This window comes from Morone saxatilis, unplaced genomic scaffold, assembly GCF_004916995.1.
Source record: "Morone saxatilis isolate NCDOM2014 unplaced genomic scaffold, NCSU_SB_2.0 Contig23, whole genome shotgun sequence".
NCBI lineage: Eukaryota > Metazoa > Chordata > Actinopteri > Moronidae > Morone > Morone saxatilis.
Window position 1 is genome coordinate 20774456 of NW_023339796.1, and position 13317 is coordinate 20787772.

The window sequence follows — 13317 nt, forward strand, 5'->3', positions numbered from 1 at the left end:
CTGGGTGTGTAAATTAAAGTTTTCATCTATTTTTCACCTGTTCTCCCTGGACAGATGTTACAAACTCATCTTAAAAATATAAGAATATGAGATTAAACTGTTATTAAGGACAATAATTAAAAAAAGGAAGCCCCTCTTTTTGCAGGAACACCCTGAGACCTGCAGTTGCTAGCTGGCTGAGTGCACTTTCTGCTGGTGCCCTCTGAGCTAACACTTCTTTCATACATTTGATTAAAGCTATAATCTGTAACATTTCTGCATTAAACTGTGTATAAACTCTAGATCAGAAACAGTGATTTTTAAGGTGGAACTGCTTTATTCAGTGTTTTTAGTGGTTTTAATCAGGTTTGTTTTGGAGAGGAGGAGACCTCTGTGGATAATTGGAGAAGCTGACTGCTGGCTGCTGCAATGACAACAACTCCCACAATCCCACACTACTTAACGACGTGACCAAACTTTGTCTTTTGCTATTGTTTTGATGTGAGAGACCCCTAGTGGCAAAAAGGACATATTGTATCTTTAAATAATCCATCTTTCAAATGGGTGTAGGTGCTTGCACCAATTACAGTATGCAGCCCAGGCCCTCCCGTCCCACTGCGAATTAACTGCAGTCCATGTCCTGCTTTTAGATCCACAGTGTGGAAACAGGGGAGCTCGCCTGCATTTAGATGGCTCAGAGGATAATTTCCCGATAAGGAATGTGGGGCAATTAACATCAGCAGCCCAGAGGATATAGATTAAGAAAGAAAGAAATTAAGACAGGAAGAACAATGGGGACCATGAACTATTAATTGCTCTTGACTTTTGCAAAAATAACCCAAATAACAAAATACATCTTTTTAATTCAACACACTGGAAACACAGGAACTAAAGTATAACAACCCCTTTTTGTAAAGCATCAGGGTCTGACCACTGAGCTTCATGAGATCCTGTGCCAAAAAGTGAATGTGTGAGTGTTAAATAGTTTCAGTATCCAGTGTGTCTCTGTCCATCTTGAAGTCATCAAGGTTGGAGAACAGTTTGGCCTTTCACTCTCTCCGCCCTGCTGTATTCTGCCTGTTTCCTTCACCCAAGGGTGGGTCTGTGGCCTCCAACAGAAACACCAGCATGACCTTCCTGCCAGCATTCCTACACACATACACAAAACCACAAGGGCACCCACAACAGCACAAAGGTTAACAGAAAACAACATACAAGTCCAACTGGAACCCAGAAACATGAATAATATAATGAAAAGAAAACTTAATCAAAGCTCATACACTTAAAAGTTTGTTTTCAATCAGCAGTCATGATAAAGAGGGACTGTGGGTGAGAAAGAAAGTGATCTGTGATATCTAGAGGAGGGCCAGGGTTAGCGAACACACCTGCAGTCTGCAGAGTAAAAGAGAGAGAGAGAGAGAGAGAGAAAGAAAGGAAGACGGAGAGGAAGAGAGAGAGAGGGGGCAGAGAGATAACAGTGAAGTGGAGAGAGAGGAAGAGGAGGAGCAACTGAGTAAAGAGAAATACAGAGAGGCAGAGAGCTCCACACACATCAGTTAGTAGCTGCAAGAGGACAAGAGCAAGAGAGGACATAAAAGGAGGGGAGGACGGACAGAACAGAGACAGGGAGACAAGAAGAAACTAAAGTAAAAGACACAAAGAAGAAAGTCAAAGGCTGTGGGAGTTGTTGCTCGGCTGGGAATCCATCCAGCAGACTGCTGAGACTTCAGTTTGGGTCCAAGTGAACGTACAAAAACCAGTGTGACTGGGACTCTACTGAGGGGACAGACTGGTTTCTACCCACAGTGAGCAGACTGCTGAGCACCATGGCTGACAACGTGAATGAGGAGTCGGATTATAACCCGGGGAAAGATGAGCTGGACTGGGGCTACGAGGAAGGTAAAACTGGTCTTCATCAGTATGGAGGGATGCTGGGAAATGTGTGATGTCAGCTGGTGCATTAGTTGAGGGTGCAGATGGGTCTGAATCCAGAACTTTTCGCACTCTGTGTAGTCTTTACCTAAGGTTATTCTATAAGTGGAGTTTGCAGTGTTGACACATGTTGTAGACTCTTGTTTTTGAATGATTTCAGACTTACTCTAACACACTTCAGGAAAGCTTTTCAAATGTGCTGTTTTTAACTGTTCTGATGGTGTTTCTTGTCCCTCTGCTGTGCAGGAATAGGTGCACTTCATATCAAAGCAGCATAATAAGTTTGTTTTGAATTAATATATGAAGGCATACGAAATACAGACTGTAATTATATGTTGTACTGAGTGCCTCAACATTATGTGGAGAGCATTCAGAGCAAAACACCAAAAGAATGAAAATATATAAACAAATGTGTTGCTAAACTCAAAAACTATAGTACTGTACAAGTTGCATACTGGGCCAGGACTGACTTCCAAACTATTTGTGATGTCACAAATCCTGCTGGTAGGCCCCCGCCCCTTCAAATCATCTTTCCACTTTCAGCAGATGAACTTCTAGTGTCAAACTCTGCTGTTGGACTCCTCTAAAGTTGGGGCGACTCATAACAATTACAACAGTATTGTCAAAATAGATGCAGCCGATGTCCTAGATTTCCTTGGATCCTACAATTCCCACAATGCAATTGCAACACTATAATAGACTGATGGTTTCTTCCCATTCTGTATTGCCAGTTCAAATTTTCTTTAAACAAAGTCTAAACTTAACATAGAAACACAGGATCATTTAACAATCCTATAGCTTTATGTTGACCACCAGATTTTAATCATTTAAACTCCATCATGGCAACAAAACATAGTTAATGAATTCATCCGTAATTGAATCATAAAGTGGTGGATTTAAGCTGCAGTTACCACAACTGTGTAATATTTTGTATCTGCTTGACATTAGTGGCACACGTAACAACATTTTCCAAGTCCTCCAAATTAAATAATGAAATACCCTGTTTGTCTATAACCCTGATATGGACATTATCAGGGTTATCACTGAAGACATTATACTGTTTGCATAGGCGGCTCCTCGTGACAAGTGAGCTAATCTTTGTGTGTATAATTGGTGAAGTGCTCCTTCAACTAGCTGTCAGGTCAGTTGGTACATTGTTTGGCCTCATATCAGAGTGAAACGAGACACCGTCCAGCTGTTGTGGAAAGGCTTACCTGGAGCTGAGGGAAACTGAATCTGCTCTGCACAGCCTAATCTCAATATTCAGTTCTGCTACTTTTATGCCATTTAGTTTGTGTTGTTTCACTCTGTCTTCTCTTTATTGCTGCCTTTACTGAGCATGGAGGGATGCACTGTGATATTGAACTGTAAAATTCTTACTGTAAGTATACAGAATGATATGTTACACTTAGTATGCATGAATTAGACTCTTATGTATGGCTTGCCAATAACAGCTGTGTCCTGTGGAAACCTTTTGTCTGAAAAGGGGGAACATTTAATTGGATGTCCCATTGACACAGATATTATATTGGTCACTCTTTACACACTATCATCCACAGAACCATCTTATGTATGTTGGATGAAAGACTTTCTCCAGGACACTTATTTATTACTATATAAGGTGTATATATATATATATATATATATATGTCTTTTAAATGTATAAATTAACGTTATCTACAATGTAAAGAATAATTTATGATTCTTCCAAAAGCCCTTATAGACTATTAAGTTAAGTTACAGTAAAAACTCTAAACAAGGATAGCATATTAATTATCAAATACATAAAGCTCCTCCAAGGCCACCAATCCAAAGCGGATCAGATTTTTTCACAGTCTCATGTTCTATTGTCAGGATATAGTGAAAGTTTCAGCAAATGTAACAAAAAAATAAAATAAAATAAAAATCTACTGCAGCTTTAATAAACACCATTTCCAAAAAGCCCCAGAACTTCAGGGGAAAAGAATCATGGCCCAACTAAAGAGACAAGTCTATTGGTTAGAGTGCGGTTAACTCACATATAGTATGTCCGTAATGAGAGCAGGACAGAGGTCAATTTTTACAGGGTGATGACTTTCTTGCTAACAGCTAAAAGTATTATACAGACATATTCATCCTGTTCCATAACTTGATCTGGGATTTGCCCAGGTGTAACACAACTCCTATTTCAATTTTAAGCCTCCGCCCTGGCAAAAGCTGTGGTCGGGGGCATTATGTTTTTGGGTTGCCTGTCCGTCCGTCAATCCCATTCTAGAGAACGCAATATCTCAGGAGCTCCTAGAGGAAATTTCATTACATCCAGTACAAAAGTCCCCTTGGATGAAAGGATGTTTGACTGATTAGGCTGCATTCAGACTGCAGGTCAAAGTGACCCAAAGATGTTTTTCAGTGTGAATAGTCCAAATGACATGGAATGGGCCAGTTTGTGGTCCAAATCAGCCATCAGCCATTATCCAGCGCCCTAACTCAAGAACAGAAGGGGAAATTGCAACCGTATTATACATTCAGTCTATATAAATACTGAATCTTGGGTGCCCACCTTGAAACTTTGTGATTATATAAATCTGTGCTTCTTTTCAGAAACATCCATATTTGAAGCATTGTAGTCCACCACATGTTCATTGGTTTGCTGATACTGAGCTTCGGGTAATTGTTGTTGCACCGTGTGACGACACTCTCTATAGTCCTATGTACCGTAAAAATAGTTCTATGGCCCTACATGCAGCACAGAATCTTGCACAGCCCCTTTATGTGTATAGTAGCTGCAGTGAAACCCTTAGTGCCTTTGGTAACTTGTTGTCAAGGCTTCAGTTGCTGATGAGGGAGGGAATGTGACGGGTCCCCTCACCCCTCATTGCTATGGAGTGAGCAGTCAGCCAGTGTCTGTCTCTGCTGCAGTAGAAAGGCTTACTGCGAGGAGCTGAGTTTATTTTCTTGAAGGGACGTGGGCTTTCCTGAACACGATACTCACCAAATGTGTTCATTTCCTCCTTTTAAAAACACACTGGGCTCCACACGTCTTACAGTGTTCTCATTGTGCTGCCAGACTGATTGTGGTCAGCAAAAAGCCGAAGTGAATCTAGACCAGTGTGTACCTTTGATGTTACGTAGTATCACTTTCTCTACTCTGTTTCTTCACTCTTTGCCAGTGAAAGAGAAGGTAAGTAGATGGCAACAGCATTGCTCTTTTAACCTATAAGAGAGTTTTCAGCGGATGTCATTTAAAATTTAAATATTGCAATATCTCAGTGTCTTTTACAAACCTTCTGTACAGCAATTCTCTCACTGTCACAAGAAATCCTGTTCACAAAGTGTGTCCACTTTGAGAGGAAGCAACCAGCCTAGACTTTAGAGAGACGAATGGTTTGTGTTTCTAAAATGTGTCCTAGAGGAACTGGCCTCGATATAAATTTGTTCCTTGACAGGATGATGAAAATAGCAAGGAAATGAAGAAGAAGGTTGAGCGTAATACACTCAATGAAAAAAAAAAAAATTACCTCAAAGTCCACTTACTAGCTTTTAATCACATCACTTAATCCTGTCAAAAGTGCTTTTCATTTTCCAAGGCCAATAATGGACGTCATCACTCCAAAAGACAGTCAAATGTACAACAACCCATGTTGTTCACCTGCCCTAACTAAAATTCTGTTGTTTTTTTTTTTTACATGAAATAGTAGTAAACACAGGTGTTACCAATGATACTGATCATGGTTCTGTTCCATTTAGTGTAGCAGAACCTTTACAGTGTGCCAACTTATATACCTATATTTTATTAATTGTAATTTGTTAGTTAATGTGTTATTTATTAGTTTTGCTAATAATTTGTACTATATTATTTGCACAATGTACTTTACTTTAGCTTGTAATACATTTTTAAAATAATAAAAAAGGTATTTATTTATTTTAAGCAGTTCAGGTCAGGCTTGGACCACGACAAGGACTACACAACAGTTAAACAAAGAATAAAACCAAATATTAACTGAATCTCTTAGCAATACGCTGGCTTTGATACTTGGCACATATATAACTGTTAGCTAGCTTATTAGTAAGTTAGTTAGTTTTCCTTAGAAGCTGTTTTTCATCAACTTTTGACAGAAGCTCGCTGTTTCCACCTGCTCTGTCTTTCTGATATGCTAAAAAAACAACAGACTCACCTCTGTTAAACAGAAATTAAACAAACGCTGACCTTTCTCCTTGCAGATATTTCACATTTAATGGAAGGAAAGGCACAAGTGTAATTAACAATAGTATTATTCAGTGTATGGCAGCTAGGTGCATGGCCATGGTATTGTTCATTTTGGCTATCACAGCTTACTAGGCACACTGAACAGAGCAATAGAGTGCTGCAGGAATGAGTCCTAAAACCTGGAAATAAGTTAGCATTTTAGCATGTCTGGTTCCCACGCCTCAAAGTCAGTGAGTTAATAAATTAGTTAAATGGGTTTTTGGTTAGATGCCTAAAATAAGGTCTGTTGTTAACACAGCTGTTCTATGAGATAAAATATATCAGTAAATACCCCCAGGTGAATTCTGAAGCTTTTATCAGTGACAGAGGTTGTCAGTGACAGTCACATGACATCTAACCCAAAGATTTTAATTATACAAAGGTTAGTAGGGGTGATGTTGAAGTCATGCTACCATGGTGTTGTTCGTTTAGCCTAACGTTAGCTTTTTACTACTAGCAATTGCATTTACGCTTCAAAAATGGTAAAAGATTATCTTACTGAACAAAACATGTAATTATCATAAACCTTTGTTCACACAGAGCTTATTTTTTTTAAATAAAAATCCAAAATCCAATGAAAAATTCCTATTGGCTTTTTGTCAACTTCTAACTTGCTAACTTGCTAATGCTAACTTCCAGGTCGGCCTACAAATGCACTCTATAATGTTATAAATTATACCTGTGCATTTCCTGTTATAGTGACAGTACAACTGTTTTCTGTTAAAAAGTTTATTTTATTTTATATGTGTTATCATATGTGTCATTTTGGCAGCAGTGCCCAAACATGGACACACTTATTGTTAATCCTAACAATTTTCAGTTTAAAGAAATCCTGAATATAGCTATTGCAGTATACACAGTTGTTAAATTTACTAACCTGTGAGACCACATGGAAGATTAATTTATTAATTCATGATAAAAAGTCATATAGACCATAGATAAATATTAAAAGAGGGTACATCACAAGAGCAGAGATTAGGAACTTACATATGAAGAGATTTCCACACACTTTTATACAGAACTAGAACACACTGAAGATATGGTATGAAAAACTGTGGAAAACCTTTCATACCGAATACACAAGTCTGTCTCTACACCTCCAGCTAGATACTTTTCTCTTTGTTAAAGCATACCCTATTCTGGATTTTTGGATTCATTTAAAGCCAGTTTACGGGTGTGGCACACCAGTCTGTTCTTTATAACTGTCTTCCATTGAGGTGTGTCCGTTTGTTTAACAGGGCTCACCACCAGAGTTGTGTCTGTTTTAACAGATGAACGTTCAGTATTCAGTATTGGAACTTATACTGGAGTGGAACCCTTACAGTCTAGTGCAGTAGAAATGTGATTTCTCTAAATGATGCATCTGGGAGAGCTAAGTTGGTCAATGAACTGTACTTTCATGACTCCATCTTCCTTGTTTATACTTGAGCTACTGTATAGATGATCTTAACAAGCTCGTTATTTTTAAGGTACAGGTTTTTTTGTTTTAGACTGACTGATGGTCAGACAATACAAGACATTTACAGGTGTCACTGAGCTGTGGGTACTAGTGATGGGCATTTTCTTCCTCTTTTCTGTTTCCCTGCAGTACTTCTAGTTTAGCAGAATAAGGGACTCCCTTTTAAATCACTTCTTAAAACCCATTTTGATAAACTTGCCTTCATAGGATGTCGTAATTTTTATTTCCATTTTTTTATGGCTTCTATTCTGCTCTTATTAATATGTTTTGGTATCCTGTATTTATAAATGTAATTACATTTTGTGTATCCCGACATCATTTTGCTTTGTCTGTCAAAGCACTTTGTAAACTCATTTAAAGGTGTTATTTAAAAAAAGGGTTATTATTATTATTATTATTTTGATACTTTTAAGCCATTTTTTCAATAATACTCATGCACTTCCACGTAAAATTGTGTATTGTCAATACAGGACTTTTACTTGTAATTTATTTATACAGTATGGTATTGCCACTATAGGATCTGAATACTTATTCTACAGCTGCTTGCATTGCTTACAAAACACTTAAATGGAATAGATAATTTTACAAAAGACATTTTGACATGTCACAGTGGGCAAAGCACAGGTAATAAATTATGGAACATAATAATAATAATAATAAAAAAATGATGGCTGGATTCTATTTATCTGCTTCATTGTTCATGCTGGCTCACTGTCACACTGTCATAGCTGACTGGGACACTTGAATAGAACAAAGCATTGTCAACCATGACCAGATGAAAAAGGTTTATTGTATATGTATGTATATATGTATATGCTCACAAACATGAATATGAAATTTGGCCTCTTTGCTTGTGTTTTGGCTCATTGTTTCATAGTTACCGTAAGGGTATGCAAAAATAATTTTGGTTAAGGGTATGAATTAAACACAGACATATGGCACATGTAATATGTGTTTTGTGTGCCTGTTTTTACTCATAGGTGTAGAATGGGGACTCCACTTCCCAGCAGCCAATGGCGAGTACCAGTCTCCCATTAACTTGAACTCCCGGGAGGCTCAGTATGACCCGTCCCTCCTGGATGTCGGCCTATCGCCAAACTACGTGGTGTGTCGAGACTGCGAGGTCATTAACGACGGACACACTGTTCGCATCATTCTCAAGTCCAAATCAGGTGACTCCAGGGGACGTGATGACATGTCTCACCATTGACTCATTTAAGAAGTGATGAGAAGGCAGGATGATTGTTTAGTTTTGTTGTCAGTAACTGTGGTTTAGTAGTGAGTGACACAAAAGTAAGTCCAACCAGTCAGCAAATGACCTCTTTTCTCACTTGTACTTTAACTCTGACTGCTTTGATCTGTCTTCTATTTCCTGCGTGTGCTTACCCACAATGCTCCGGGTTTCCTGCGCTGTTGCCAGTGGTTACTGGGGGTCCGTTGCCTAGTGATCATGAGTATGAGCTTCATGAGGTTCGATTCCACTGGGGCAAAGAGAACCAGAGAGGATCAGAGCACACTGTCAACTTCAAGGCTTTCCCTATGGAGGTAGTGCAGTCACACACACACACACACACACACACACACACACACACACACACACAGACATAAGGCCATGACCGAGGAGTGGGGTGCAGACCAGCAGCCTATAAAAGACTAAAGAACTGCAGTGTACATATGTTTAGACTTCTGGCACTGACATTTGTCCTTCAGATAACATCGAAGCTTGTTGAGTCCTTGAACAAACTGTTTTTTCTTCTCTTACAAGCAACACTTTTGACATCTGAAGCTGAAGGATGAAAAATAAATGTCATAGGCTGAAATAAATAATTTTCTTTGAGTGTGTGTGTTTAGGTAATCTTTAGATCAGGTTGTGTCCATACATATGTCTATAAACTTAACATAGGCTTAAAGAAGAGCTCAAATTAATTAGGTAAATTAAGGTTAAGTTTGAATTTTGACAAATATTTAAAAAGATGAAACAGTTAATCTGGAGCTGGAGGCGGGAGGCAATCAGCCTAGTTTAGCATAAAAACTGGAAGGCAGGGGAAAAAAGCGCTAGCCGATCTCTCCAAAACTGAACTACTCATTTATAACACCTCTGGAAATTACCAATTCACAGCGGTGGTGTCTATTTTTGTTTAAAGACCAGTGTGGTTAGGGATTTAGCGGCATTGGTGAAGTTGCAGTTACTAACTGAACACTGCTCGCGTCTGTATTTGACGACCTGGGAATGAGAACGGGCTGTGAAGTGTGTACGGGAAAATATGGTGGATGCAAAAAATCGAAAAGGCCCTATCTACAGCCAGTGTTTGGTTTGTCCGATATAGGCGTCTTTAAAGCACATGGTATTGATCTACTTATTTAACTGTTTCTCAGAGGAATTTGTATTTCACATATTTCTTTAAAGGTTATGGTTTTTATCTCTGGTGCAGACTTGCAGACTGCATGTCCTGACACTAACTTCTGACATTTTGTTGAAATTTAAGGTCAAAACTGAAACCTTGGAAATGCCAAAACTGCAACACCAGCTCACTCAGTTTGAGGATACTTGATGTTTCTCTTCATTGCTTCATTCATGGGGTCAATGTATAAAATTAATACTTAAATAATGTTTTAAATGGTATAACTTGGTATGGTATAGCTTAACATTTTATTCATCCATTCTCAACCTTAGAAATAAGAATGAAAGAATAAATAACATAATCATCTTTTCACAAAGAAAAGGGTTGGCTCATTTCAGTAAACTTAAGGGTTATGCTACAGCATGGTATGACCCTGGGCAAAGATCCAGCCTGAAAAACAGTTGCCCGCCGCAATAAAACATTTCTAAATAACAATAGCAGTAGGAACCAATTTAGGAGTTGTTTTGGAGCTGTAGGCAGGGGAAGTTTGAAAGTATCGATTGACGGACTAAGTCATTATTGGTTTTAGTCTTTTCATGGGATCTGTTGACCCTAATAAAGAGTATCTCTGGCCTTATTCTTTAAGATTGGGCTAGACTGGTTTAAAAATGTTATGTTTTATTATAGATATATATTTGAACAGCATGTCAATTAGAACTCAGGATAGCTTTTGACCACTTTTGCAAATCACAAAATCAATGCTCAATTGGAAGTCTTGGCTAAAACTACTGAAAACGAGGCTGAGAGCTCTGGGATTGCTGAGATTACATAATTATTTTTCTATATTAAAGTAAGATAAATACCATGTCAACTTTTAATTGTATTATCTGTGGTCTGGTCTGATATTAACCTGTTTCAAGGTAGAGGTTTTGCACTCTGTTCTCTTTGTTTACGTTAACTTGACATAAGAGCCCATATAGAAAGCCCTCAGTCATCCCCAGCTGATGGTTTCTCACTCTCTTACCCACTGTTCCCTACACCTGTTTACAACAATGGCCTCTCAAATACTGCTTGTGCTTGCTGTTGTCTCTCTGTCTGTCTTAGCTCCACCTGATCCACTGGAACAGCACTCTATTTAACACTTTGGAGGACGCTCTTGGGAAGAAGAATGGAGTCCTCATCATCGCTCTTTTTGTGCAGGTAAACACCCACATAAAGAGCCAGTAGGCTGACGTAGTGGCCAGATAAGCGATTGGTTGGCCAACAGAGGTCAAGATTAGTACAATATACACACTTGACTAAATATACATACTGTGTAGTTTGTATTACCTTGAAGACTGAATAAGCAAGTATTTTGTCTTTTTTTTTCCATTGTATTACAGGTAACAGTTATCAATACACAGTAAATTTGTGTAATAATGTGCCAATGGTTGGGTGAGCATTCTTGTGGAAGCCCAGTATTCATGTTAAATGATGTTTTGAGCTATCACTAGGCCCTCAGTGTGTATCAGGCTCTGCCAACATAAATCTACCTCTGACAGGCGAAACCATTCTCCTGACTTACCTTTAAGCTGCCACTCTCGCCAAAGCAAAGAGCTGATATTCGGCAGCTTGACCCGTATTGTACCTACATTATATGTGCTAAGCCTAAACTTTAATGGCTGGCCTATCAGGCTTGATAGGCCATATCCTCTTAATACCATAGTCCACTCAGTTGTCCAACCACCATTTATCACTGCATGCATCACTGTATATCTGTCTCCACTAGTCTTACTAAACAGCCACTAATGAGCAACCACTCTAGTAAGAGAAACAATTCATGAATCATGTCCTTGAAGAAGGCAAAGAGAAAACAATATTGCTTCAATGTGAATTTGTGTGTGAGTGCAAGAATGCAAGTCAGGCACTCTCTCAATAGTCTAACTGGTGTTAGGCCCACGACCCCGGGAAGGCTAAACAGTGTGTTCCAGCATCTTAGAACCAACAATCAGCATTCTGTTGATCAACCCACCAAGCAACAAACCACACAATCATCCTCAACCACTGGCAGTATGTCCTCAACTACACTCAAGTGCACAACATGTTAAGTGCACAACATGTTACACCAGGTAACACCATCAGCTAACGACATGCTAGCCAACAACAACCAGTTAAGAACCATTGACACAAGGATGTATAAAGAGAACTTGGAAACGTTGGAGGCGGCCCTCCGTTTTTTCCTGTGAAAGCTGAGTGAGACTTCTGCTGGCTGAGCCCACTAACTTCCAGTTTAGCTAACTTGAATGGGGATAAATAATAAATAATAGCCTAATAAACTAATAGACTTTAAAAATGTTATCAGACTTAATGGATCCAGTTTTGATTATTTTGCGGTGGTTTATTATTCGAAAAAATGTATCAACCGTTTTACAGCAGCTTCTTTCACAATGTAACTTTATGGGAAAAAGTATTTTTGGCCCAGTGTGATGGATGCCATTGCTGTAATTACACGGTTTGGCCACTGTCGCTATGTCAAATTGGTTTCAAAGCCCAGCGGTCCTCCTGGGGGCTTGCTAAGGACGTGTTAAGCTAGTAGCAAGCTAATCACAATGTTGCCTGACACAAATAACCCATACAATCTTCTTCAGCTACCCCACCAAAGCACCTCTGCCTGAAATTTCACCGTGTTACCTTCTTAACCCTCTCTCTCTCCGAACTGTAGTCGCGGCTCTCTCTTTATTTGTCTTCTTTCTTCTTACCTTTTCTCCTCTTTCTTGGGCAAACTTTCTATCCTGGATGAGCCCCCAGTGTTACCTTCTCAACCCTCTCTCTCTCCAAACCGTAGTTGGGAGATGGTTTAATGTTTTGGCTCTTTGTTGGTAACCGGCGTCTTAGAGTCCGGGCCATAGTGTGGGAAGCAACGAGGACGAAGTAGAGACTTTCGTGCCGCACATTTAATTCCTTTCTTTAGCAAAGACAGAACACAACACTGGGCCTGGTCAAATTCTGTCCAGACATTAAAGCGCTCCACTTGGCCGTCGGTCTGAGGATGAAACGGTGTTGTTCGTGTCTTGTTAATCCCCATCAGTGCGCACATCTTCTGGAACATGGCTGACTGAAAGTTGGTGCCCTGGTCACTGTGCAGGCACTGTGGGGCTCCATATCTACACACCCACTCGGAGGCAATCTTCTCTGCCACTGTCACTGCTTGCTCGTTGGGAACAGGGTAAGCCTCCACCCATTTGCTGAAATAGTCTTGTACTACAAGTATGTAGCGGTTATGCCTCTCTGTTTTCATTCATTAAGGGGTCCCATCAAATCAACCGCTATCCTCTCCATGGGAGCACCAAACCGCCCATAGCAGCCTGAGGGGTCTTCGGGCGAGCCTTTGCAGCGCAGCT

At 39.5% G+C, this 13317-nt stretch overlaps 1 protein-coding gene across 1 annotated transcript in view; it reads left to right on the forward strand.

Annotated features, from left to right (window-relative positions):
* The first annotated feature begins 1325 nt into the window (after positions 1 to 1325).
* Positions 1326 to 13317, forward strand: part of ca8 (carbonic anhydrase VIII) — a 33304-nt gene continuing 21312 nt past the window's right edge. The window contains exons 1-4 of the mRNA XM_035671292.1: positions 1326 to 1878; positions 8576 to 8767; positions 9016 to 9140; positions 11042 to 11137. Coding sequence (XP_035527185.1) covers positions 1806 to 1878; positions 8576 to 8767; positions 9016 to 9140; positions 11042 to 11137 — 486 coding nt within the window. The 5' untranslated portion in view covers positions 1326 to 1805. The remainder of the gene's footprint in view (positions 1879 to 8575; positions 8768 to 9015; positions 9141 to 11041; positions 11138 to 13317) is intronic.